The sequence below is a fragment of the Gadus morhua genome, chromosome 1 (assembly GCF_902167405.1).
Source record: "Gadus morhua chromosome 1, gadMor3.0, whole genome shotgun sequence".
Taxonomy (NCBI): Eukaryota; Metazoa; Chordata; class Actinopteri; order Gadiformes; family Gadidae; genus Gadus; species Gadus morhua.
Window position 1 is genome coordinate 10319624 of NC_044048.1, and position 26864 is coordinate 10346487.

The window sequence follows — 26864 nt, forward strand, 5'->3', positions numbered from 1 at the left end:
AAGGTGCGACATAAGCTCCATGATAAATCTAAGATATAAAGAAAGAAGAGGCTTGGAAAGGCAATGAAAAGTCAGAGTAAAGATTATCAGACATGTAGGAAGAAAGTAGAAGATAAACACAAAGGAATGCAAGGGAGATAGAAGGAGACAACCGATGGAAGTAGTCTGCAGGATTAGCAGAGAGTGGTAATGGAACCATCAAATCAAGAGACTAAAATGTCAAGAGACTAAACCAACATGGGAAGCAGCACTGCCTTCAGTCCTGGTGAGCATGAATTGCTCAATAATGAGGACAACCCATTGGAGTCCACAACTATGCTAACAGGAGACCCATGCCTGCTCCTTATACAAGAGCCCAGATGGAGGGACCAGCCATAGAGTGACTAGAAGATGAGCTAGCTGCATATATGAAGGGCCTCCTCAGTGTCTGTCCATCAGTGTGTGCTTAAACAGGGGCAGGCAGCCACACCCCAGGGGACCAGAACTCACGGTGGACGACTTGGTCTTTGTTCGCATCTTCAAACGGAGGTGGGCCCCGCCAAAAGTCAGGGGACCAGGCAAGATCCTAGCTGCCACCTCAACCGCCGTACGGGTAAACGGGATCGGACCCTGGGTGCGTCTGGGTATACCACAGGGCCCAGCCTGGCCTCCACACCCATCCCTTCCTGAGGTAAAGGAGAGCCTAATTGGGTCACCAATGACCAGAACGAGCGAGGGGTTCTGAAGCCGGACCATAAGAGAGAGCACGCCGAGGACTACCAATCAGTCCACGGTCAACAAGGACCTGGACCAAGTTGACCGGATCATCAGCCCACAGACGACCAGCGGGAGGAAGCTGGTTTACAGTCCAGGTTCACCCCACATGGTGAGCCCTGCTAGCCCTACGAGACGGCCGTCCACTGGGTCGGTACTGAGAGGGGCGTCAGCCTCCACTTGGCCATATGCAGCAGGGGTGTTGTGGTCCTTTGTTGGGATGCTCTGCAGTCACTCTAGGTCTGGGTCATGGACTGGCCTGGACCCCAACCCTACGTTTGTGTCACACACACACACACACACACACCTCCTATATCTGCCACACACACCTCCCATCTGCATGAGGATGAAACACGTTTGGGGTGTTTACTCTTATTGGGATAGTTATGTTAACCCATTTGCTCACATTCACAATGAAAAAGATTTGATGCCAACTCTCCAATAGAGACGTTGACCTATACCTCCTACACGGGCCACGGTTCTGGTACCGCGCTCCCTGCCTGTACCAGGGGACAGTATCTCAACCAAAGTGAACTCCGCAAGGAGTTCTCCCACTAACACGATTGGATAAACCAGATAGCGTTTACCCACACGAACCAATCAGGAGAGGCTTCCCATTTAGGTGAAGCTTCAACCTTTGACCGAATCGAACAATGCACACAGTATTCCAAGTTCAGTGTTCCTTCTCAAGCCTGACCTTTGGGTTAACTTATTTTACTGTTACTACGTTGTCTTGCCATAATATCCAGAGTCCACCTCGACTCTGCATAGCCACCCTCCCCCTTCTGGCCACCATTGTACATTGTATTGTATTGTATTATAGTACTTAACTGTGTAGCAACTGCAGTAGCTGCTATCATTGCAGTAACACGGGGAATTGGTTAGCCTAGCGATTGTTGTACTTGCACTTGGTTCTATGAACATCCTTACTGTACCAGCAGAAATATATTGTTGCACTTCTTATGCCAAATGTACTTATTGTAAGTCGCTTTGGATAAAAGCGTCTGCTAAATGCCCTACATGTAAATAATAAAGTTATCTTTTAAACTGTTTCCTCTGTATTGTCTCTTACCATTTAGCCTAAGTAAGAACCAGTTCTTCACAATGTACAGGCCCCCCTAAAGGTTTACTATGCAATGTTCCCCATGGAGGGAATAGGGACTGAGGAAACAAGTGAGCTGAATCAAACACAGACAGTGTGGAAGGCATATTGTATAGCACCATGGGTAATTCAAATTTACAATATTGCCTTTCATAGAAATCTTAAGTCAAAATTTTAAACAAAAAGTTGAACAAAAGAACAATAAAACTTACTAAAGAACATCAGTGTGCATCTTAGTATTATTAAAAAAAGTAAAAAGGCAAACAACCAAGACTTCTTTTTTTTTTTACAAAATGCTAAAATGACTCAGTGGCATATTTGCTACTGGAACACATCTATATCCTCAGCACCATAATTATTAATAACATGATTAGGTCGGACGTTTAAAGAGAACTTTGTGAAATTGTTCATTACAAAATGACAAGTGGAGTAAACAAAGTTAACATTGAGTTAATGTGCGTTCATACCAAAAAGTCCCTTTTTATGTATTTTCGAATTTCCATCGAGTTGTATTTTTTTTTGAGTTGTACAACTTTCCCACAAATTCTGCTTGATGCCTTTTCGTGACAGCCTATCAGCGTTCACTCCCTGAAGTCCAGGTTGAACAGAAAATGGAAGGAGGAATGTAATTGTTGCCGTTTGCGGACTCCCAGAGCTCTATAATATCACGGCCAAAATCAGTTTCCGCCTCCGATATTATGAAACCATAGACGCCGGTACTTGCACTACAGGTAAAGACTTGCAATGGTGGATATCTCGGCCATGGGTAAGAATGAATTGGCGGAGAGAAACATTGGGGTTCCTCAGAGATCCCCTCCTGAGGGGTTCTGCGCCTGTCCCACAATCAAACTCAAATGCGTATGCGGGTAGAAAATGTGGTTAGCTTTTGGTGTGAACACACAGTCAGAAGATTCAATCATAGAAAAAGCTGATGAAGAGTTAATTATTAAAGATACCTAACTGCTATGTCATGTTATTAGCACAGTTTAAATCTAACAGCCCTTTATTACACAGACATAACTCCTAATCCTAAGTAAAATACCAGTTCATCCCCTTCATACATCAATTAAATAGGTTAAAAGAAACTAAAAGTGGTGGTCAAAAATACGTATCGAGGTAGAACATTGTGTTACAGTTTGGATTCAGCACAGCACCATTGCTTGAATGTAAAAGCATCATCCATGATCAATCACTGACAAATCTGATTCCTGTTAATAGGGTCTCCTAAGTTCGACAATAAAATAAATCATTGAATAAAAAGTAAGCATTTCATTGTGAAAGTATTAAAAAAGAGAATCTCTGTATGGATGTTTAAAAACATAGGGGACAGAACAGTAGTTCTACCACATCGTGCCTGCAGTTTACTGCCCTGATTCACATTCAAAATAGTCCTTGAGGGGGGCGAAGAGGTGGCGGATGACCGGGACGCTCCAGGAGCGACCCAGGACCCTCTGCCTCTGGCACCGGCCCATGTTGTTCACGTCGGTGTAGTGTTTAGGGAAGCCAAAGATTCTGCAACAACACAAAAACGAAACATACAAACAATTAAGGGAATATTAACAATAGATTCAATCGATTTAAGCTTGTACATTGACTCATTAGATGTGTGCAGAATATCAATTGAAGCAAACCTCCGGTGTTCGATAACAGATGCGGTTGTGGTTGCAGTGAAACCCTATTCTCTTATTGTTGATTGTCATTGATTGTCTGGAAGGACTTACTGCTCCATCTCGGTACACCAGAGGTAGTCCTCCTTCCCGTTCATGTCCACCGGAAGAGGGCCATCCTTTCCCTGCCTTATGGAGTTGGATTTTGTTGTGATGGTGCGGACTTTCTCAAACTACAGGCACAGGGAAGGACAAATGGGAATAAGGTTTCATAATTCAACATTTTCCAGAAAAGTTCTTAAACGTGTAAATGCACAAATATTATGAATATTATATTAAGTGAATCCTGATGTTCTTTTACCTTTGCTTTGCGTCCCACTTCCAAACAATCCTGGAGGCCAACTTTGTCATCTAGAGATGTTGCAAGAGGCCTGAAGACACAAAGGAAGAGAGTGAGTAAGAGAGAATGTTATTAGATATAGACTTTATGTCCTGATACATCTGCAATAACCCAAAGCAACTGGATTCCCTACAACGTTTGACTTCCACTATTACAGAAATTTGTTTGGAAAATGCAATTATGGTACTCATATCTATGTACCTGTGCATGCCAGGGACGTTTCCCCAGAAATAGCGAGCTCTGTGTGCAGGACTGACTTTCACTGCGTCAATAAGAATGGGGTTACACTGGAAAATGGGAGAAAAAAATAATACATGAAACTGATCACAATGTATTGCCTTAGAATAAAAATTGACAAGGTTTGCAGGTTTTTCCCATGAACACACACCTCAAGGAATCTGCAGATATCTGACTTGTCGTTGGCACCCATGAACACCACATTCTCAAACAACCAGAAGAACGGGCGGTCGTCATCTTCTTTAGGCCTCATCATGGTCAGCATGCGGTAGAACTCAAAAAACAGTCTGCCAGTGCCCTCTGGGAGAAGGGAGGCAGGAGAGACAAAAGTGGAAATTCATACAAGGTTTGTCATGATTTTGGAAGAATATTCTATTTCAAAGAAATTCAAACATGATGCTAATTTGCCCCCAAGTTTATTGATATTCATAACCCATCGAGTACCCAGCAAAGTAATGGTGATAAGATAACCCAGCATTCCTAATAGTTTTTTTTCAGTGCGATACATTTGAACTTTTTTGCTGATCAAACAATGATAAACAGGACATCAATCAAGCTGAATCTAAATATGAGAAGGTAGCTAGTTATTTAACCTATGATATTTGAATAATGCTTATTTTAACCTTATTTTCCTCTGAACTAGATGCGTGTCAAATTCTTACCAAACAATCCTTTTCGAAGAGGGTTCACCATGGACAGATCGTTACAGGGACTGCCTCCGATCAGCAGGTCAAACGGACCCCATTCGGCCAGCTGGTAGGAAGCAGAGGAGTGGTGAGTGGTTGGAAAATGAGCTATTTCCTTAAAGAGAACAACACACCCTCAAAGAACACACACCCTCAATAATTAACTAACGCAAAAACGACGGTATGACTGTGAAATTTATGTCTGGAAATGGTGCTCACAGTTTTCCTTGTGATTGTGCGCACGTCGTTGACGTATTCGATCTTTCCCTGGTGTTTGATCATTCCCACGGCGATGGAATCGCCGCATATCTCTGAAGCCACGTAGCGCTCCACTTTGATGCCCAGCTCTTTCAACACGAGGTAACCTGCAGGAGCAGAGAAATGGGATTCAGGTTTTTATATTTTTAAACTCTCACACACACACACACACACACACACACACACACACACACACACACACACACACACACACACACACACACACACTAAGCATTAGAGTAAGTATAGTAGTAAGTATATAGTATATAGAAAGATAGATATCCATGTGGATGCTCAATTCAAATTCACTGTGAAGGAAATGTAGTCTGATATGCATTTGGAAAACGTTTCCTTGACGATCGTGTAAGAAGGAGAAACCCACCTGTTGCAATGCCATCGAATAGTGACAGCACTCTGATGGGTCTGCGCTGGTCAGCAGAGATGGAGGGATACACTCGATGGGGTTCCTAGGTTAAAACAATGATCCAATCACTTCTTGCCTCAAGTCTGCCCTTGTAGCCAATAACAACTGTATGCTTGGATTCTAAGAAGTATTGTATCGGCGGTCACTATCGCCATGCACACAAATGCACACATTCACTAGCAAGTAAAACGTTGTCCCCCTAACAATGTCCTTTCCTATCCACTTTTCCCTGACATAGATGAATCGTCATGAGGTAAAAGAAAGATGTGAAGAAGCATTCGTAAGAACTTAGAAACAGAAAACCGCGGTGTCAAGAAAATCAGACTGCACTCACACTAGACTGCGTCATTGTGTGACACCAGATGTGATGGTGGAACTTCTTGTTTATTAAAACACATCTTCGCCCCCGTGGGTTGTCTAATGCAGGCTCTATAAAGGCGGACACATACCTTCATTACCACAGTTGGAACTTAAATAAACAAATGAATGCAGGCTCTGAGTCATAAAAGTGAGACGAAGTGGCTTTCCCCATTGAGAATGGTGGCTCACCCCCCTGTTCACTCCTGTTTATCAATATCAATCCTAATTAGTATGATTCATACTCAATGGAGTTCATGTTGATAAATATTTCATTTCCAACCGTGGTAATGAATGATATATTTTCAGGGTGTTGTCCACGTAATTATAGATCTGCATGAAATAACACAGTAAGAACGCACAGGGTTTTAGTATCGAAGAGCGCTTTTACTTGTGGTTCTGCGGTTCATGGTAGTTGCACCACAGCAGAGCCACGTGACGTCCATAACCACTGCTGGTGCATCATTCTGTAGCCTAGTGTAAGTTCAGTCAAATTCTCCGGACGTTGCAAATTTCCCCACTGTGGGACTAATAAAGGATAATCTTATATGTTTCCTCTGTAATTTTCATATTCTCACATCTCTCGCTGACTTTTTTCAATGAGGTGAAGGAAAAGAGGATAAGACACGTGACAATCTTTTTGACGATAAAACTAGAACCTCTCTCTCTCTCTCTCTCTCTGGCCCTTCCTTTGCATTCATTTCATGTGCAGCTGCCCCACATTTTGATTGTCTTTTGCTTTTTTAGCTTCTGAACCGTGGCTCCGCACCTCTTTGCGTGTCCCAGACTTAATCTACCTTTGACTTGTCAGTTGTGTCTCCTCAATGTGTTCCATCTCTGGCTGTTGTGTTAGTTCTTCTACCCCTGAGCCCCTTTAAGGAAAGGAATCGGCAGGTATATCTTACGAATGCCAGTGCACTGTTGTTGACGAAGAACTCCTGGACCTTCAGCCTCCAGTCGGACCTCAGCATCAGGTTCCCACCGCACTCGGACGGCTTGCATACGTAGCAGCTCCAAGGGTCGATGTCCTTCAGCTGATCGAAGGTCCCCTGGCCCACCAGGATGTTGATGCAATCCTTGCAGAAACATCTGAGGAATAAGGACACGTTGAAAGAGATCTATCAATAAAACAGTGTGATCAAGTCTGAATGTCCCACATTCAGTGAAGAAGTTGAACTCTATCCAAGGGACAGCGATGTTAGGTGGCTACACACTTCATGGTTTGTCCATACTAATACTAACTGAACGCAGGGCGTACATCAGTGCAGTACATACCTGCAGCAGCTGGCATTGCCGCAGAGAATCACCTCGAGGCCGCCACAGCAAACGGTGCAGTACGACTGGTAGCCATCTTCGTCGTAGCGATAAAGTGTCTCCATAAAGTTGTCCTGCAAAATATTATTAGAACGTTATTTGTTAATACAGTAACACCTACAGAAGAAGAAAGTACAACCAAATGTGATTTCTGCATTCAACCCATCACTAGCACACTAGGAGCAAACAGTGTTTGTAACTGAATATGTACAATTTATTACATTAGAAAATAGTGAGGGGTTGGTTGAGATCAACTGAATAAATTATTAATTAAATAACGGATATTTGATTACCTTGCACTTCAAACAGAGACTGCCAACAAACAGTGGATGGAAGATTTCTGTCTCAGGTGATCCACAAGACATACAGAAATCTGAAACAAAAATATGAGTTTTTTCCATGATATATTAGATGCTTCAGGTCTTAAAATAATAAATTGTAACAGGAACTCAAGCATACCTTCAATCTTTTTACCCTTGTCTTCAATTTCCTGTATCATTGATTCTGCAAAGTAAAATAAATCATAATAAAAAAAATGAATGTAATAACAGTCGCACAAACGTGCAGCTAAATATAAGCAGAAAGACTTCAGGACTTCTAACAGTCACTACTTACCTCTGTTGTAGGTGACTGCAAGTGCAATCGCTTTTGCCTTGCTAACATGTTTCCTTTTAGCTGGCGGATTGTAGTCTGACTGTGCACTGTCTGACTGATCTGCCGGTGTAGCTGTGTTTAAAATAAATAGAATATAGAACAATTATGCATCAAATAGAAGTCAAAAGTGGGTCAAAAGGCCGAGTCTAAAACAGTGGAAGAAATACACAAAAATTAAGTGGTTCTGATATTCTAATTAGAAAATAAGGGGGGTCACACAAACAGAACTGTAAAACGTGGCAGTTCAGACGACACGTCCCGTACACGGTACACTCCGGCACGAGACACACGTCCAGCAGAGGGAACACTTACAGCCAGGGGGCCTGAAGCCATCCGGCCCGCTTGGAAGGAATCCCCCGTGGGCCCAGTCCAGCATCAGATTGAGCTCGTCCTCCTTGCCTCCCTTCGCCGCTCCAAACGACTTCCTGCAGCGTTCCCCGGCCAGCTGGAAGCAGAGCGGACAGGGTGCTCGGTGTAACGCCTTCACTAACGTTCAGCGTTACATAATGTGATATAGCCTCTGGTTTCGTTCACTCCTCATTTAAACGTGCCCTAGGTTGGCGGCTTCTAAAGAAACCCGGGTCTGACCCCTATCAACTCCAGACCTCTGATTGGCCCTATTGGATTTTCCTCAGTGTAGGTTGGTGACCTTCTGACCGGGCATTTGCCATCCAAGGCCCCAAATATTGAAACAGCCTGCCTGGTGACCTCACATTAGCCAGCTTAGTAACCGCTTTCAAATATTTTTAAAAACCCATTTTTAAAAAAAAGGTTTCATCAATCTCTTAAGGCAGCAACCATAAAAACTTTGTTTCCTCCACTTGGTTCCTAAGTCCGATCTGCGCATTTACACAAAGTCAAGTTTATAGATATATAGAAGCTAACCAATGACCGATACATTAGTATTACTATTATTTTGGTCGAAAAGTATTCCTCAATATTCTCAGAAAGGTCGATGCAATCCTAAAAAGGAGCTACAAATCGATGAATATTTCTCAAGAAGAGGTAGATCCTCTTACCTCAATGATCTGGTAGATAGCGTCCTTGTACGTGGGCAGGCTGGCGTAGGAATTTTTGCAGAAGCAGCGAGTAAAGGCATGAAACGGCAAAAGGCCTGAAGAGGGGATCTGAACACAAAAACACAAAGACATGTGGATTCATGCTGAGATCTGATGGAACCACAATGATTAGAGTACACACACACACACACAGAGTGGAGGTCCCTCTTACCTCCGAGAACATCCCGTCTCCAAACCACTCCACGCGTCTCATCCCAGGCGGCGCTGACTTGGCCTTCCAGGGCACGACCAACCCGGGCCACATGGAGAAGCCCTTCAGACTCCCCCACACCAGCTCTCCGGTCAGGAAGCCCTTCCCATCCTGCCAAGAAGGAACCACTCAGTCCTGTTCCCACTCCTATCAATCAGGGCCGTGCCCCCCGACCAATCAGTCACTGGGTACATTTCCCGGGAACCCTTCATGCCAGGTTCAAGTACGCTTTTTGGGTCTGCATGAGCATGTTACATTATAAAAAAAACAGTAAATTAGAACAAAACGTATGTCCCTTTAACGACAGATCCATCCGTCCATTTAACGAAGTTTCAATTGACATTGCGGTCTTAGCATGCGTTTATCAGATGATATCTGTCTTACCTGATAGGCCTGGACCCGTCTCAAATTTCGACCGCTCAGGGTTATCCTACTGGATGCCGGTGAAGTGTCTTTCCCCTGAAAGCCCAGCCACAAGAACCAGGTGGCACAGTTTGAGTTGAAGAGCATACAGTGAGCCTTCACATTTTACACAGTGACCCTGAAAGACCCGATCCCTTTCTTCCAATGGCCGTGTGGTTTAGATCGAAAGCAGGCACCCAGCCAAAGAGATGTTATTAAAGAGGGCAAGCAGGCCTTATTATCTACCTCAGGCTTGGTTATCAACGGCCCTATCAGGGAAGGTAAACAGGGTTAGCCCAGGGTTAGTCCGGTATAACCAACAGGGACACTTAAGGCTATGACGTGTACCACAGTGCTTCCATGTGAAACCATCAGAGGATGGTCAAGTGGGTTTGGTCCGGTAGGATATGTGAGTACACCTACCAACTCATCCTCAGACTCCCGTCCCCTTGGGCTGTCCTTATCAAGACCTACAGGCTTGGCCCAGGTGCCCCGGCCGGCCTGAAACACTGCGCGGGACGGGGGTTTCTGCCGCAAGCTGGTCTCCCAACCATTACCTCCCCTAGTGGGCCCCTGAGAGAGAATCCATCTCATTACACTCACACATACAGCATGCCCACGCAGGTGGCGGGTACATCCTGAACACACTAGTTCAAGCCAGCCTTTCTGAACGACAGCCCTATTGCCTTGCGCACGCACGCACACACAAACAAACGTTGCTCACCATGCAGTTCACCAAAATGGGTAAAGGCTCAGAGGATGAAAGTTATAGTTTGGGAAGTGTAAAGAAAGAGAAGAGAAGATTTCCCAAAGAAATGTTAAGACATTAGAAATATCCCAGATTTAAGTGTCAAACCAAACATGCAACGCCTCCCCATGTATTCCCAACTGATACATTTTCAGACCATCATAGTAGCTAATATTTATAAAATAGCCTGGGATTTGAATCTCAAACAAGCTAAACATATTCATACTACGTTTAGCGATGTCCTACCTCTTGACTGGAGACGAGTCCATCTTTGTCACCCCCAATATTTGATTCTTAGAAGAAAAACGAAGAAAACAAATAAAATATTCTCTAAATTGTGCACATGGGACATTTTGCATTGATGAATATAATCACTAATCTAAATGTGAATCAAAAATTTGTATGTATACATCCATTGATAGTTTTACATAATTTACTTATTAATTCAACTACATCAGGTGATAAAAAATATTCGAATAACACAAACAATCCTTTAACAGTAAGATATGCATCATTATAAATAATATTTATGACAGTTGAAACAAAACAGAGACTACAGATACATCTTTGGCAATTTAGTGGTGTACCACATTCTGTATTCATTCTCGTGTGGTCAAATTCAATTAAATTGTGCGACAAATATTATTTAAATTATCTCAGTATATCTTTCTTACGGATGAGCTTCCTCAGGAGAACTGTGCATGGCTTAACTGTCCCATTAAGGTAATTCACTGGTAGAAGAAAAGAAAACAGAGATTGATGCATTCATTTTGAATGAATATTAGTGAAAAGAAAATCATCATTACTGTCAAAATCATAATTTCTATGCAGAATGTAATCATATTAGGTACGGTTATCTTGTCGACTATACTAAAGATTGGTGTAATATAGGCACTTATAGGCTTTAATAATTATAACCTCTAGATTGTAATATTTTTACAATAATTTGATTGGTAAGGCGTTGTTTCAGTATAGACTAGCTAAACAAAGGCATTGTTTATAACTTACTTTTATTGAATTCTATATTAAAGGTTCAGAGTGTAGGATTAAATGGCATTTAGCGTTGGTGATTCAGATTGCATGCAACTGAACATTTTCATTGGATTATACACAAATGAAACACTATATTTAGAATATTCTGCAAACTTTCATGTGGTGCAGAACTGAAAAGTAAATAATAGTTTATAAACAATTTTGTCCGATATTTGGTCCAGAATAGAGCTACACCATTAAAAGAGCATTCAGTCCATTGCAACATCACTAATCACAACAAAGATCGAGATCATATACAGAGGCTAAGGCAGTCTCAGTCTCTGAACTCACCTGATACACTACAATCCTCTTTCATCTTTATGCCATTCTGGACAGGGGAGGTACTAGTGCCCTCAGAAATAGGGTCCTCCATGATCGAATCCTCTCTGTCTTCCGAAAACAATATGGCATCTCCGCTTGCGACGGCCTAAGACAAGAAGCATGTAGCACGGGTCAATACATAACAAATAAGACTGCTTAACAGACAAATACAATTGAAATTCCTTTGACATTCACGCACCTGAGCGTAGACTATCTCGGCCTCGAGGGGAGGACAAGGGAAGGACAGCAGGCTCAAGACCAGGTTCCTGAGGACGGAGGAAGAATTCCTGTTTTTGAGCACGCCGGCCCAATGCTTCTCCAGTGAGATGGCAGATGTATCTTGGTGTTCTCCATCTTCCTCCTCTTCTTCTTCTTCCCTCTGCTGATACTCCAGAAGCTCTTTGGTGAGCTGGTTCACCTCTCCTTCAGTGCTGCAGACTCCCAGCCTCTTTCCTAGTTCTTCCACGGCCGTGTCTGTTACTTTGAGTTTGGTCTCGGGGTTCAGGAGCTGCGCCATGCTCTTCAGGATCCTGTCACTCAGTGGCACCTCTTTAGCAATGAGACCTGTGAGTGTCATGTAGAATGACAAGAACTGCTGTGTAAGAGGCTCATCCAGCAGCTCCTCCACGGCTGAACCCCCAGCCACGAGGTCGGCCCCTGACCGGTGAAGCGTCTTGTCTGTAAGGACACGGGCGTCGTGCTCCTCAAGGAAGCGCTCTGCAGCCTGCGGATTGAGGAAGTGTGCGGCATAGGTGTGCAACAAGCTGCTGGCTTCTTGCAAGATGCGCAACAGGTCTGCGCCTGTATCTCCATCATGCATCTCTAGATGTTTTTGGAAAGCCTCAAGAGGCTTCAGGGCCAAAGCCAGGAACTTAAAGGTTGCCTTGAGGTTTGCGTCCTGCAGCATGGCAAAGATGGGCTGGACTTTGTCCTTGTCCTTTTTGCAAGAATCGAAGAAGGAAACCAGATCTGGCCACGTTTCCAGCATCTTCCTGACTAACTGACTAAAGTTAAGGCAGTCTCTGCTAGGGTGAAATGATTTGCTGTCATTGTTCTCAGAAGCGAACAGATCCTTTAAACAATCAATCTCCATGGAGGTGGACGTGAAATATGCATGGAGCTCTGAAATGATCTTCAGAACCGAGGCAGAGAGGGCTGTGACGGCGGCATGGCAGGCAGCATCCGCCAACTTATCCAGATCTCCGAAGGCAACTAGGTTTGGACTGAACTCCCTGAGCTGTGAGCAGACGTGCTCCGCGGAGGCACCAGTGCCACCGACGTAAACCGCAGACAGATTAATCAAGGGAAGGCTGAATCTCTTCACGGCCTCCACCACAGCTCCTCCTGTTTTCTTTGGTTCTTCCCCTGCTTCTTCTGCGGGAGAGGGCAGAACGTCCAGAAGCCTGATATGGTGTGTGGCAGATTCTATGTCAAAGAAGCCAACGAGAACCACAGACACGGTGGCCGCCTCCTCCAGTGTCACCCCACCGTACACGTACAAGCAGTACGGTGTTTGCTTGCAAATCGACAAAACGTCAGTGGGAAACTCTAATCCCAGCATATAGCGTGCAAAGCCACTAGACGGCTGGTCTCCACCAGAGGAGCTTGACGAACAGTATTTGTTTATGAACTGCACGACAACCTCGCTACAGGGCAATGGCCCTGTTTTTGGGGCTTGAAGTTCCAGTTGGGCTTTTTTGGCCCTTGTCTTGTGTTTGATTGTGACAAAGTGTCGGGTTAGATCCTGGATGCCTTTGCGATATGTCAACAAGTCTGTACCACACACACTGCAGTAAGCGTAGAGCTCTCCACAAGTGCTGGGCTCCGCCCAACTGTACATCTCCTTCCACTTCTCGGTGTAGGGGAAATTTTGGGCGCCCTTCGTTTCTTCAACATCAGGTTCCAGTCTCGAACTCCCTGCAAAGTGAAAAATAACAACTTAATTGAAAACAGACATGATGATAGAAATATTTGACAAACATAAGGAGATTCTGTGTTTCCATTTGCCAGCTTACTCAATTGAACAACCAATAGCAGCCATGTGCTTCCTTCTGCTCACAACTGATGGTTGTTTGGTCTCATAGACTCCATGTCCTGATAGCCATTTTACGGCTTCAGTCTTCAGAACTCATTCTTACAATTAATTTGACTATCCTACTTTTTACATCCAGTATAGCGCTTGCACTAGACTAGATGTTTCATACAAACATAATGTGACCAAATTAATGATATAAATCGATTGAGCAACAAGGTTACTCTTTGACATGGTTTAAAACGTATTTGGAGGAACAAAAGTCTGTGGCCCCATAATTAAATCTGCTCTAATCATTGCAGCTTCCTTTGGAGGTTAGGAAATCTAAATCAAAAGATGTGGTGATTTTGGTATAGCACTTGAGCCTACCTCTTTTTGGGGAGTTCATCATTATAAGCGCGGGACAGATTCCTTCACCAGCCCGTGCTTGGACTGGGTCGTAGTCCATATCTTTGATGTTCTCTGTGAAAAACGTCTTGAACCACTTCAAGAAGACGAAGTTTGCTTTGAATGAGCCGGTGACCAGTTCTCCAACGGGAATTCCCTGAAAAAAGACGGAGAATACAGTATGCAATGTTAAATACATGTGGCCTAATGTGTTATTTTTAAAGAACCTGCTATAATTAATTAATTAAACAACTAGAAGAGAAAAATACATTTGGCTTGTTCTGATAAGACCGTTTGTTCTAAAAATCATACACTGCACACAAGCAAAGGCCATCTCTGATATTGGTTGGCTTCTGTTTTTATTACGAAATAATTTAAGTATTAACCTTGGTAATGCCGCTCCTATCAAATGCTTCCTGAAGCAGATTGTAGTTGTGCCTGAATTCCCCCTCGTTCTGTGCCTGGAACTTCACTTGGCTCATGTCGAGCGAGCCTGGGAACAGCCAGTGCATGAACTGGCAGTGAGTGGCACCTGAACAAAACACACAGATGTTAAGAAGGTAGAGCTGGCATTTCCAATTCAAAAAGGGAACTTTTTTGAATCTATTGATGGGCTTTACCTGAGCATGTCTGTGACACATGATTGAATTTAACTTTTAGTGTGTTGTTGAGCCATCTCAGCAAGCTATAGCGGCTGCATTTTTCTTGGGTCTCATCGGGAAGCACGATGTCATTGGTTGCCATCTTGCAGTTTTCTGTAAAAGAGAAGATACAATGGCATTATTTTCACCTGACAACAGTTAATGACATTAATATTTTATTTCTGGGTCTTGAATATAGTCATATTCAATACAAGACTACAGTTCCATATTTCCAGTGTGTTAATTGTTTGTGATATGCAACACTTTTTTTACGCACAGTGTAATTATATATATTTTTATCTTGGTAGACGATCGATTGCCTTCTCGTTTGTTAGCTCGATTTGCCAGCTGTGAAGCTATCTCCAGGGGTAAACGAGACGAGGTGAAGAACGTCAGGCATGAAACGGAGGCGCTGGTTTGGCTCATCAGGATGCTGGATCCATGGCTTGTCATAGGTCAGCCCAAGGGACATCCACATTGCTCTATTCAATTCTGTGGGGATGTTAAGCACACAAAGCCCTATAGATACCGCCGCTTCAACAATGCTGACTATGATGGGCTGGTAAACTTCGCAATAAGTGGAATTGCCGCTATAGTCGTAAGCCACAACTTGTTTCCTCCGTGTTGTAGCTCCAGCCAGCATAAACACCAGTGAACACGTCGCTTGTCTCTTGTGGTCAGGCAGCGTGATATTGCCAAAGAGCCTCCCCGTTCCCATATCAGGCTCCATGCCTGGAGTAATGGACGTCTCATCTAGGGTTAGGGAGAGCACACACCCTCTATCCACTTCACTCATACCACTTGCCGTCAGCCTCAGCGTCTCAACTGGCCCCAACACTCCTGGCTCCAGCTTTACACGCTGCATCCTCCTTTACAGCGCGCGGATGTTAGGCAGTGGAATCTACATTTGTTGGAGGGATTTCTAACCAGTGGTGCCAGTGCTTTTTTCCCCCCATTGCTTTTAAATTTGTCTCCCGTCCCAACCGTATTCCTGTCTTCTTTTCCTGTCAAAGGGCTCGACTTTGGTCTCTGTAAAACATTTGTGTTAACTTCTGGTCAACTTAATAGCTCCTCTTTCTTAGCGCCAAATTAATTATTTTTTGTTGTGCAAGAGCCCTCTCTGCTGCCCTTCTTATTCATTTCTCCATTTTGATAGGCCTCATTAGGTCCTCCACGGTCGCCCTATCGGTCCCCTGCAGTCTGGTCCCTGGAGCACCTGGCCCTGGCAAAGTTGTTTCTTCATTGGTGGACCAACTGACTGGAGCTCGGCACACACATCCCTGGATCACCTGCCCCTTTTGATCGCTCCCTCTGTCTCGCGTTATGTCCCCTTCATTGCTCTCGCCATATCTCCCTCAATCTCTGTAACAATAACAAGGTAATGTTGCTGTAATATGTATTTTGCCTTTGCACCTAGTGTCATCTCAAATGTAAGGGTACACTACACTCCTATAGAAAATAAATTAAAGCAAAACATTACTGTAACATGAATCAAATCATCTACCACAATCGGAAACCAATATAATGTAGAAGTTCATCTTCTGGCAATGGTTAATTAGGTAGTTAATTGTAGATGATCTAAAGTTTGTATACAAATCCTCAGAGAATCCCTGACCTCTGGTCCTTTTGAAGCTGGATGTACCAATATGAATCATGTCCTAATCTCATTAGGAGTAGTCTAACCTTGAATTACATGAAATAGGGAATATTGTTAGCTGCATGTATCATACCGAAGTTTAATTTGGCGTTATATGTGTGGTCCATTTGGATTGGTTTCCTCCTCTTCGGCTTAGGCCGATGAATGAATACTGTTGGCAAAGCATCTGGCCTCAACTTCAACTTGCCTCCTGTTTTTGTGGCAGTGAATTGGTCATCTTCAAAGTGTACCTGTAGGTAGGCTTGCAAGATCAGTTTCCATTGCACTTCAAATATCATCGAAAAGTCATAATTCTCTACAATAAGAAATATGATGCCATTTGATATGCTAGCAAGTGATGTCACCTCTGTGAACATTACTTACATGACATAGTTTTCGACTGTTGCTGGCCCATGTCATTTGCAGGTTTTGACGGCTGACCATTGCCATCCATCTCTTCATGCGATCTGGGTCCTTGGGGAAGCCATACATTCGGTAACCCTTCTCGGACCGATTGGAGCATCCAAACGCTGCACAGCCAACCATGCTATGACCACTGATCTATAAAATGTGATTTGTAACCAATGAACCATAACATCATTGAATATCACAGAGAGTGGATGACAACTTTTCCTCAACCTGCCCTCTGACTTTGGAGAATAGGTAAGAGGTCCGAGTTCAAGACCAAACAAGGATCCTCCCTCCCTCTCTCCCCTCAACCACTTTGGACATTTTTTAGATTTCAGGACAGAATTCCTCTGAGTATGCAAGAGAAATTATTTTCTAGGCCAGTGGTCGCAAACCATCGCGATCGACTGGTAGATCTTTGAGACTATCCCTGTAGCTCCCAAAAATAATAGAAAACTACACAAAAAAGAAAAGAAAAAAAGTTGTCAATGATGACAACAGAGGCAGTTTGCGTTTGGTGTCGTTAACTGAGAGACTCTGATAACACAGGTACATCCGCATAATCATCCCATAAAATCAAAGCACAGGAGCCGCTGTCACGTTAAAATTGTACCGGGGGCGAAAATTGTACCGGCCTACGTCATCGTTTGTTTACATCCTGACAACCTGCCCGGCAACAGACGACGCGATGCAGAAAACATGTTTCCAAACGACGAAATAACATAATACAGATAGCGGATCGCTATCTGTATTATGATAGATAGCGATAACACTTGTTTTTACTTTATATTTGTATTGTATTTAATTGTTTAATCGAAACAATAAAAAAATTTGCCCGCGAAACGGGCGACCGCGTCAAATGACAAATGTTTTGCCCGCGAAACGGGCGATCGCGTCAAATGACGTAGGAGGGTTCTTGAAACATAATACAGATAACGGATCGCTAGATAACACTTGTTTTTACTTTATATTTGTATTGTATTGAATTGTTTAATCGAATTTAGTTAGTAAACTGAGTGTTTTAAGCAGGTTTCGTAGTCTAGAATGTTCAAGAACCTTCCTACGTGATTTGACGCGTCATTTGACGCGATCGCCCGTTTTGCGGGCAAATTTTTTTATTGTTTCGATTAAACAATTAAATACAATACAAATATAAAGTAAAAACAAGTGTTATCGCTATCTATCATAATACAGATAGCGATCCGCTATCTGTATTATGTTATTTCGTCGTATGGAAACATGTTTTCTGCATCGCGTCGTCTGTTGCCGGGCAGGTTGTCAGGTTGTAAACAAACGATGACGTAGGCCGGTACAATTTTCGCCCCCGGTACAATTTTAACGTGACACCGCCTCACAAACAGACACCTAACATACTGACTCAGACTGGCTGTGTGTAGCTATAAGCCAAACGAAAAAGCAGTAGTTAGTAGCAGACAGTGACTGCAACAGTTTTGCCTTCTGACTAAATTATAAATAGTGATTATTATTATTAAGTAAGTCGATTTTCGTTGTTGTTGTTGTTACAATGTATAATGAACAAAATCGTTTTCTTGGTTGCATCAAGGTGAAGGTAGGACCAAAGCCAATGTAATTCAAATACAATTAGCAAAATAAAAGGCCTAAAGTTGGAAGTAAAATCTGGCTGTGTTTTTCTCTCAACACTTCAATAGGTAGATCTTGCCTTTCACCAAGGCTGAGGTCAGAGATCTTGGGCTTAAAAAGGTTGACGTCCCCTGTTCTAGGCAATCCTGAGTGAAACGGTTTATAATTCACTTGTAGTTTTTTTCCTTAACTTTGTTCTTGTTTATCAAGTTAGATACACACGCACACCTGTTCACACATTTGTTGTAGTTGTCATGACAATTTCCTTTAACAGATATTGCGTCGAGGACAGATGAGATTAGAACAAAATACTTGAAGATATATAACCTAGGTTTAATGCATGCATACATTAGACTCCTTACTAGCAGAGTGAGTGCAGAATACAGGTTGTATGAGCTTTTTATACAGTTTTAGATCCTCCCCTCATTGCAGATAATCAAATCAGGCAATATTTACCCAAGCCAAAGAGCTGCCTGTTTTCTTATCGAGCAGAAGAGTGCACAAAAGGATGTCCTATCCCTTGTGACCATTTTCCCCATAACAAAGGTTATTGTCACGATTGATTCTGAAGAAGGCAGGCCGGTTAGGTTACCAATAGAAAAGGGTTTACATTTAGATGCCACTGAGGAAGGTGGGACAACTGACCAGAGCACAAAGGTTACTACTTCGATTGACTCAGAGGAAGGTAGGAAAGCTGACCAGAGCACAAGGGTTAACAATTTGACTACATCACTCACTCCAGCACGAGTTGGCTGAACCAAGAACAAAGATTGACACATAGATGGCGCTGAGGAGAAGCAGGATGGCAAAACAATGCACGGAATGGAAACCAAAGCCTATTTGACTTAAGGGTAGCAACATATTAATTTTTCCATCACATTCCACACATGGCTAACTTTGTTTTAATATTGATTCCTCCTGGTCTACTTTGATGTTCTTGTCAACACTTCCCCAAAAACAAAAAGATGTAGTATGGTAAAAGTTAAGGTTAAGCCACTAAAGCCAGTAGCCTAGCAGTGCTACTAATGTTTCTTAGTAATATTTATGCATAGTTTTCAGTATTCCCCTACCACTCCAAATATAAAACTGACATTTACAAATATGCAATAATGCTATAACAGTCAAAGTAGTAATTGGGTATGCGTTTTTCATTTATATTTACCATTCAATATGGCAATGACTTTTGTCAGTCCAATAGAAGAACATGACAGCGCGGCGTGTTTCGGAACTATAAAGGCTTGCGTGAACCACGTGACCAGCCCGCTAGCGAGATCAACGAGTGTCTCAACTCTTCTTCTGGCTGTAGGCCTACACTATAAACCGGGATTAGAAAGGGCTCTATCACGTAGGGCACAATGGGTGGGTTCCTCTATTCTCCGTTTATTTTACTTGGAACTGGCCTACTGTGTGGCAGTAGGAAAAACTGCAAGCCGTCCCCAGATCTGTTTTTATCCATTTCAGTATGCTATGTTCTTGGATCTTGGAGAATGCCATTGTAAACTAAAGCTCCAGGCTACATGCTGCTACACTTTCTCCTCGAGTCAACCATGCTGCCGTTTCTCCTCCCCTTTTTCAATGTAAAGCATGAAATCTCGCGAGTAGATAGCTTTTGCCGCGAACGCAATGTGCATGCATATCCTTTCCAACCGGTTAGATAACAAGAGATTAATAAACATATTTTGTTTGCCCGATACGATCGGCCGTGCCTACAATTCCCGTTTCAATCTCGCCAAACCGGCTTGCTCTCTCTATAGTGAGAGCTGGAACGATTCCATTTTGGTCATAAAGCTACCAACTGCTAAAAAATGTATACTTGCATTACCAGTCGTTTTTTAGTGCTTTATGTTAATAATGTTATAATATGGTACCAAACCCTCGATACGCTCCCGTCCTCTCAACGGCTAACAGACAAAGCACTCGCCTTTTATGTGACAACAAAGAAACTACCACTGCAAAGTGTCCCGGACAGAGTGCACCCTGGTCTCAGAGAACACAACTTAAAACCCCTGCAGGAGACTCAGTCTACGTCTTATAGTGGGACACAGTTCTGCTAAAAAAGGACCCGAAAGAAACGCATCATTCGAGTAAGTGGATACTGCTGGATACTGTATAAGAGCAGGATATCGCAAGACATTTAAAAAAAAAAAATCGTGCGGGTAATTAAACCTACAAAGCGCAGACTCACCTCCCGGGGTAGAAGCTGTCCCTTCTTCAGGAGCGGACGAGGTCTGCCTCTGCAACGCCGGTCTGGTTCGCAGCCCGGTCCTTGGATAGGTCTCTCTCCGCGTGACGCCCCGTCCCTCTCCCGCTGTGCTGGCTCCGGATTGGACAAGCTCTGCACAGAAGGGATCGTCTATTCGTAAAGCAGTTCATGGACGAAGAACTAGCTTCGGCCCCGGCACAGATTAGTTGTAAATCGTTCATTGAGAAATTTCGGTTAGAGAAAGTTGCATAAAGAGACTTTTCGGCGAGTATATTCGGGGTTCTAGTCAAATTCGGTGTGCATCCCAATTTAAGTGAACGTATGACAAGGTGTCCACCGTTAAGCACTTAAACACGAACATAGTAGGCCTATAAAGTTTTTACCCGTAGTATCGACTACGAAAACGTTATGTCGACATTTAACGGAACGTAGAAAATACGTAAAACTGTCTGGACGGAGTTATTTTTCCTCGCTGCCAAGGCGATGCTATTTAGGTTTGTGCGATCATTAAGTCAATCAAAAGTATCGTTTTTAATAGCGATTGCGCAGTGAAGGAAAACAACCGCAAAATGAAACTGTCCAACATGGCGACGGGGCCTATTGTACATTTACATTCAGGGCATTAGCAGACGCTATTATCCAATGCGACTTATGATAAGAACATTTGGCTAATATACATATATCGCCGTAGGTACAGTAAGGATGTTCATAGAAGTGACGAACAATTACTAGGTTAACCCATTCCCCGTATACAACAAAGATAGCTATGATAAGTGATGTATGTTTCATGACACCCGAGTTAGAGAACTAAATCTATCCGACTAGCCACGCTAATGCATGGCTAGTCTCCCACACCACAGTAAAGTTGGTTTCATATTGGGAGGCGTTTACATCTTTGATTTCCATTGCCGATTTAATTTGTTTTTATGCAAATAAGTGCCAAGCTTTCCTATTAAATCGGAGAGGCCAAACATGAATTGTATTTTTGCCGTCAACATCTCAAATAGGCCTACAGTAGACAGCAACAAGTAGGCTATGTCAATGGTATGCGTGCATTTATTACAATAAAACCCAATTCAGCATTTATTTGTAATAATGCAAGATGTAATAGCAAATATTTCCTTGATTAGAGAGAAAACTTGCGCCGAACGGCAAGCAACGCTGACGTCATCGCAACCGGCGATGGGTCGGGAGCATGGTCGGGAGCAGGCCCCCGGGAGCAGTGCATACTTCTGCAATCCACCAGCGCTCAGCGGCCAAGCCTGGTATTGCAGCTGTTTTAGCGGGCTGTGGACGGGTCCCTCGATTCATGAGCTTTGTTCGCAATCGTTCCCTATCCCGGATATAGTGCACTATATAAGGTGCTCGCCCTTTAGTAGTGGTGTTCGAATTCTCAGAGGTTAATTTCATGCACTATATAGGCCTAGTGCACTTAAAATACCCACAATTTGAGTGTACATACGATGTTCCATACATATTACTCCCTTATACCACAATGCAATGCGGTCGTGTTTTTCCCAGAGGAGAAGAAGAAGCTGAATATCCGCGAAAACTAATACATTTAATGATGGAGTCTCCGGCTTTCGTTTACAAATGTCAACAATTTATTTTGGATTTAACATAGAAAATGTAACATTCAAAATTAATTTAAAAAACCTTGATCAAGGAAATGTAACATTCAACATGAATACAACCTCCAGCTTTCCACGTGAGTGGCCGGTTTGTTCACATGATGTGGGCGCATCGGTCTGCGTCACACAAATACCCGGCACATTTACTGACGTAAATGACGTTATGCAGGGTGGTAGCGGGAAGCTCGTGAATATTCATGAGGGAACTCATCCCTCATTGGCTGGGACTTGGCTCGCTGGGACTTTGTCAGAGGGCTTGTGAAAACAGAGGGCTTGTGAAAATCACGAACGCAAATAAATGAAACGTTGTTATAAATCCACACAAATCATTGTATCAATAGTGTGACAAATGTTATACAGTAGTTGTTTTTAGACGAGTTAGCATTACGAGCTAACGTTTGTTTTGGCACTTACAGAAATGTAGCTATAGAATTGCCGTATAGTAGGTGGGTATCATGTGTCACATTATTGCTAAAATGATTCGTGTTGATTTATAACAACGTTTAATTCATTTGCAGATGCGCTATACATAACGTTATAAAATATAATAAATACAAAAATGATTTACTACAGTAGCCCCCGTGACACATAACAGTTTCACAGGGGCTTTTAGACGAGTGAGCTAACGTTTGTACTTACAGAAAGGTAGCTATAGAGTTGCCGTGTAGTAGGTGGGTATCATGTGTCACATTATTCGTGTTGATTTATAACAACGTTTAATTCATTTGCGTTCGTGATTTTCACACAAGCCCTGTGACAAAGTCCCAGCAAGCCAAGTCCCAGGCTCCAGCCAACAAGTCCCAGCCAATCAGGGATGAGTTCCCTCATGAATATTCAAGAGCTTCCCGCTACCACCCTGCAAAAAAAAAAATTGCGTCCGGCGAGATGCGTAAGATGGCGGTCTACAACTTTTGGTTTGAGGACTGGTTTGAAAACTAATTTTCGGTTTCCGATGCCGTTAGTGTCTATATAGAAAAATGACTTCCTACACCCGTTGTCTTCAGGATCTTCCCAGAGTAACAAGCTGCGACATCAGCACCAAGGAATTAAAAACTTCAAACACAGAATGGTTGTTGCATTTGACTTTATCAGAATAAGGCAGTAGAGTATTATAACTACAAACATAGTCACCTTTCATTTTCTTCAAGCTCTTTGAATTAATTCATAATTTACAATCTCATTTATAACAAACCAAACAAATATATATATAAATCTATCTATCGATATACAGATATCTATATCTACAAGTTTTTATTTTTTGTCGTAGAAAGTACATTTATTTTGTGCTATCAATTAATAAAAGGATTCATCTAGCGTAACCTACAAATTGTAAAGTAGATCTGAGATGAAATGTTAATTTGATTTGTTTAGAGGTAAGGAGTAAACTTCACAGCATGCTCATGTTTTAGGTTGTCACAATCCACCTTTACCTGCCCATGCCTTCACCAGTGGTCCATTCTGGTAGTTTACCAGGAAGCAATCCACACTGAACAGCTGATCAATGCTTCCACACACTGATAGCGGTATTACTTGTCAAAGAGTTTGTTCTCCTTAACCCTCCGGATACACCGCTCAACATGGTCTCTCAAGTGGGCAATAGACTGCATCTGCTGAACATCCTCCCAGACCTCCCTACAAATGTCCTTGTTCCTTGACAGGCCGGTCGGTAAACCTTGCAGGGAACGAGGGTGTCCACAAGAAAGCCCTTGTCTACCATAATAGCCATGTGTGCTGTGAGGAGTTTGGTAATGTCTGATTGCTTGAATATCTCCCTGTCGCTCATACAACGCAGACACAAAGGGGATGGGACCATGGGGTGCAATACCAATCATGGCTTTGAATGTGGTGTTGGATTTATATGTTGACTCACTCTGCAAAAGGAGAGAGGAGGGAGTTTGGCAAAAGATTTCTGTACAGTCAAGCACCACTTGTGTGTCAGTGAATGATGAAAACTCTGGTGGTATGTGAACTTTGACTTCTTCTGCTGGTAGCCACAAGCGGATGGAACCAAATAGATGGCACAGAAAGTGTCCAGATAGCAATGATTCTGCTGACTGTGGTGCGATGAATATCAAAACGGTTGGCAAGATCCCTGAGAGGCAGGCCCACAGGTGCATCAGAAACAGCAGTTATTCATCTATGGGTGCAAGTTTCTGTGAAAAAAAAAAAAAATAACAAAGAAATAACAAATTAGTCCTGGTTATAGTTGCTTGACTTCTTATATAAAGACAAATAGGATGTTATTATTTAACTTACAAGTTTCGACTGCCAAAGTCTATAGTCCTCATCAGAGGTGTTGCTCAAGTAAATCAGCTGATGAAAACTCATTTCTGAGCTGTATCTTGACGAATTAGCACATCGAGGCACACAACAATGTAGAGACGTTTTCTTCTCTTGCCGTTGATACATCAACCTCTTCTCCTTAATCTTAAGAACACTAATTTTCGCTATCAAACTATATAACTAACTATCCACTTCTTCCTGCTTCTCCGTCACAACCGAAAACAGTCGTGCCCACCACGGACTATTTCATGAACACTATAGGTAATAGTGAGTGAGTGAATAAGGAACGATTTCGAACACAGCTCCCAGAAGTAGATATCCCCGTTCAATCCAATACAAGTAGGGAACAGGAATGTGTCTGGATATCACACAAAGGCTCATAATTATCTTTATACCTTGTACTAATAAAATGTAAGTTTTCTCTTTTCAAAACGCCAACTCAAGCATTTCATTTTATTTATGTATTTTTTGCAGGAGAAGGAGGAGTGGGCAGCTGAAAGGAGTTGTAGTGAAACAAATGTTGTTTCGGCCCGGCATAATAATTGTTAAATACTAATTGTTGTCTAGATGGCAGGAGGAGGTTAATTTAAAGATCACATATAGAAAATCACCCGGGGGGGGGTATTAACTTATACTTCCATGGTCGGTAAACAATGCGTCTGCTCGCTCAGACCTCTCGCTGATGACGCTACAATGCTAATGCTGCGTTTGAGTATTCTCTGCGAACCGACTCGGATCTCGGATCTGACGCCACGCCCACACTTGAAGCGTTTTCTCTCGGTCGTTGGAGGAAAACATGGACGCCACCCGGAAAGCTGTTGTCGCGGTAGCATTGGAAGAGGACCAGGCGCTCCAAAATAAGTAGGGTATAGGCCCTAGGCAGAGATACGGACGCAGTAAGGTATTGCAGTAATACGAGTGATTGAAATTGCCATTTAAACCACCAAAGTGGTCCAAGCACAATGAAAACAGTTCATACTTCAAGTCACACCGGGCGCGGCCATCTTGAATTCTGTCTCGGAATTTTGCTCGGTCACCACTGAATTCAACCGAGATGGCGAGTTTGCCGTCCGAGGAAAAGGGGCGTGTTTGTGCGTGTAGCTAGGCAACGTCCTCGGACCTCTGAGACGGATTGATAATAAAACGCAGCATAACAATGCTAGTTAATGAGAATATTTCTGCATCCGCCACGTCATGCACGAGGGAGTGGCTAGGCGGTGATGCGGAAGCAAATCTCTCCTTGATGTTCCTCTGCGCCATTGAGCACTTTTCATAGGAATAATTGGTCATGTTTTTGTCCGCTGTTCTTTCTTTGGTAGGTCCATGGTCGGGAGCAAGCCCCAACCACAGTGAGTTCTACCGGTAGAACATTGCAGTAGCACCTGGTGGCCACAACGAGGTGGTTCCAAAAGTGAGCACTTCTTCGTTGACTCACTTGTTAAACAGGCCGTTTTCACAGTCTTATTAAACCTATTTAAAGCCTGGTCGAAAAAAACAAAAAAAACAATCTAGTCAGTATGTTTAGTTCATATATCTCACTGAGGGGGGAGATTTATTTTTTTAGCAGGCTAGTTTTTATTTTATTGGAGGTTAAAATGTATGAATAATTAGGGGCGCGGCCTCTTGAGTGACAGCTAGCCGCTGACCCTCACCTCGACTCGGAGGCTAGTTTTCAGGATCAGCATGCTATCTCCGTCATCTTGACCTCGACTGCGTTCATTCTAATTGTTCATTCCGGTGCCAAGATGTCTTGCTCTGCGGTCAACTGTACCAACTGATCGTTTAAAAACTAATGAGCTACGAGCTAATTCGGTGTACGTCTCCTAGATGGGCGTATCTCCCTCCCCCCGACGTCACATCAATGCCCTTTTTTGGTTAGAGGAAATGAGGCGTAGTCAAACTATGACAAGATGGCGACGCTCATAAGCCAGGAGAATTGGATGCAGTTGGAATAACTGAGGTCTGCCGGGATGCTACATCCATTTTATATACTATCTCTGGTCGGGAGATGGCTCGCGCGCGATCCAGTCCCTCTCAGAAGAGGGTGCATCTCGCGAGAGGATCGGTCCAGCTCGGCGCGCTGGTAAAGGAAACTTTAATCAGCTCGGCATTAGTGGTGGATTCAATGATTCGTTTCCGTGACCCAGTTTGCGTGATTCAGTTCGCCACGAGGAGTCGTTCGCGAATCGTTCGTTCAGTCGAGTTTCCGGTAGCGCTAACTCCACTGAGTCTGACTGACTCAGCTGAGAACCGTGCAATGGGGTCCATTCCATGATGCAATTTACCGCTAGCGGAAACCAGGCTGAACGAACACACGATTCGTGAACGACTCCTCCCAGTTCAGTCGAGTTTCCGGTGAATCGATTCACCGGAAACACCGGAAACTCGGAAATATAGAACAAAGAAAATTAAACTATGATATCACAGAAATAATAAGGACAAAGGTTCGAGAACTAAAGAGGCAGAGACAAAAGAAA

General features: G+C 43.2%; 1 protein-coding gene across 7 annotated transcripts; it reads right to left on the bottom strand.

The window, feature by feature from the left end:
• Positions 1 to 1947: 1947 nt before the first annotated feature.
• Positions 1948 to 20574, bottom strand: dnmt3ba (DNA (cytosine-5-)-methyltransferase 3 beta, duplicate a). Of its 7 annotated transcripts, none has more exons than XM_030365053.1 (28): positions 20456 to 20573; positions 16645 to 16734; positions 16355 to 16511; positions 14604 to 14738; positions 14370 to 14515; positions 13966 to 14140; positions 11764 to 13481; positions 11535 to 11670; positions 10886 to 10942; positions 10458 to 10504; positions 9887 to 10036; positions 9446 to 9520; positions 9023 to 9172; positions 8812 to 8919; positions 8105 to 8237; positions 7754 to 7864; positions 7598 to 7642; positions 7432 to 7511; positions 7100 to 7212; positions 6730 to 6913; positions 5426 to 5510; positions 5005 to 5150; positions 4762 to 4852; positions 4251 to 4399; positions 4064 to 4149; positions 3824 to 3893; positions 3577 to 3695; positions 1948 to 3367 (listed from the first exon to the last, which is right to left on the bottom strand). In XM_030365053.1, the coding sequence occupies exons 2-28, from the start codon at positions 16720 to 16722 to the stop codon at positions 3217 to 3219; spliced, it is 4695 nt and encodes a 1564-aa protein (XP_030220913.1). In that variant the 5' UTR covers positions 16723 to 16734; positions 20456 to 20573; the 3' UTR covers positions 1948 to 3216. The 7 variants fall into 7 exon arrangements, with proteins under 7 accessions (XP_030220913.1, XP_030220911.1, XP_030220917.1 ...); XM_030365051.1 differs by having other exon boundaries at positions 16645 to 16821; XM_030365057.1 differs by lacking the exons at positions 16355 to 16511; positions 16645 to 16734 and adding an exon at positions 14902 to 15116.
• Between the last annotated feature and the right edge of the window lie 6290 nt (positions 20575 to 26864).

What these genes read in the sequence shown, in the direction of transcription:
- dnmt3ba (XM_030365051.1), bottom strand. Translation starts at nt 16,806, where the DNA reads ATGGTTGGCTGTGCAGCGTTTGGATGCTCCAATCGGTCCGAGAAGGGT. An exon ending in GACGGGTCCAGGCCTATCAG is followed by an intron (nt 9,173 to 9,445) that starts GTAAGACAGATA and finishes CCTTCTTGGCAG; the next exon opens with GATGGGAAGGGCTTCCTGAC. An exon ending in TGGCTTCAGGCCCCCTGGCT is followed by an intron (nt 7,865 to 8,104) that starts GTAAGTGTTCCC and finishes TTTTAAACACAG; the next exon opens with CTACACCGGCAGATCAGTCA.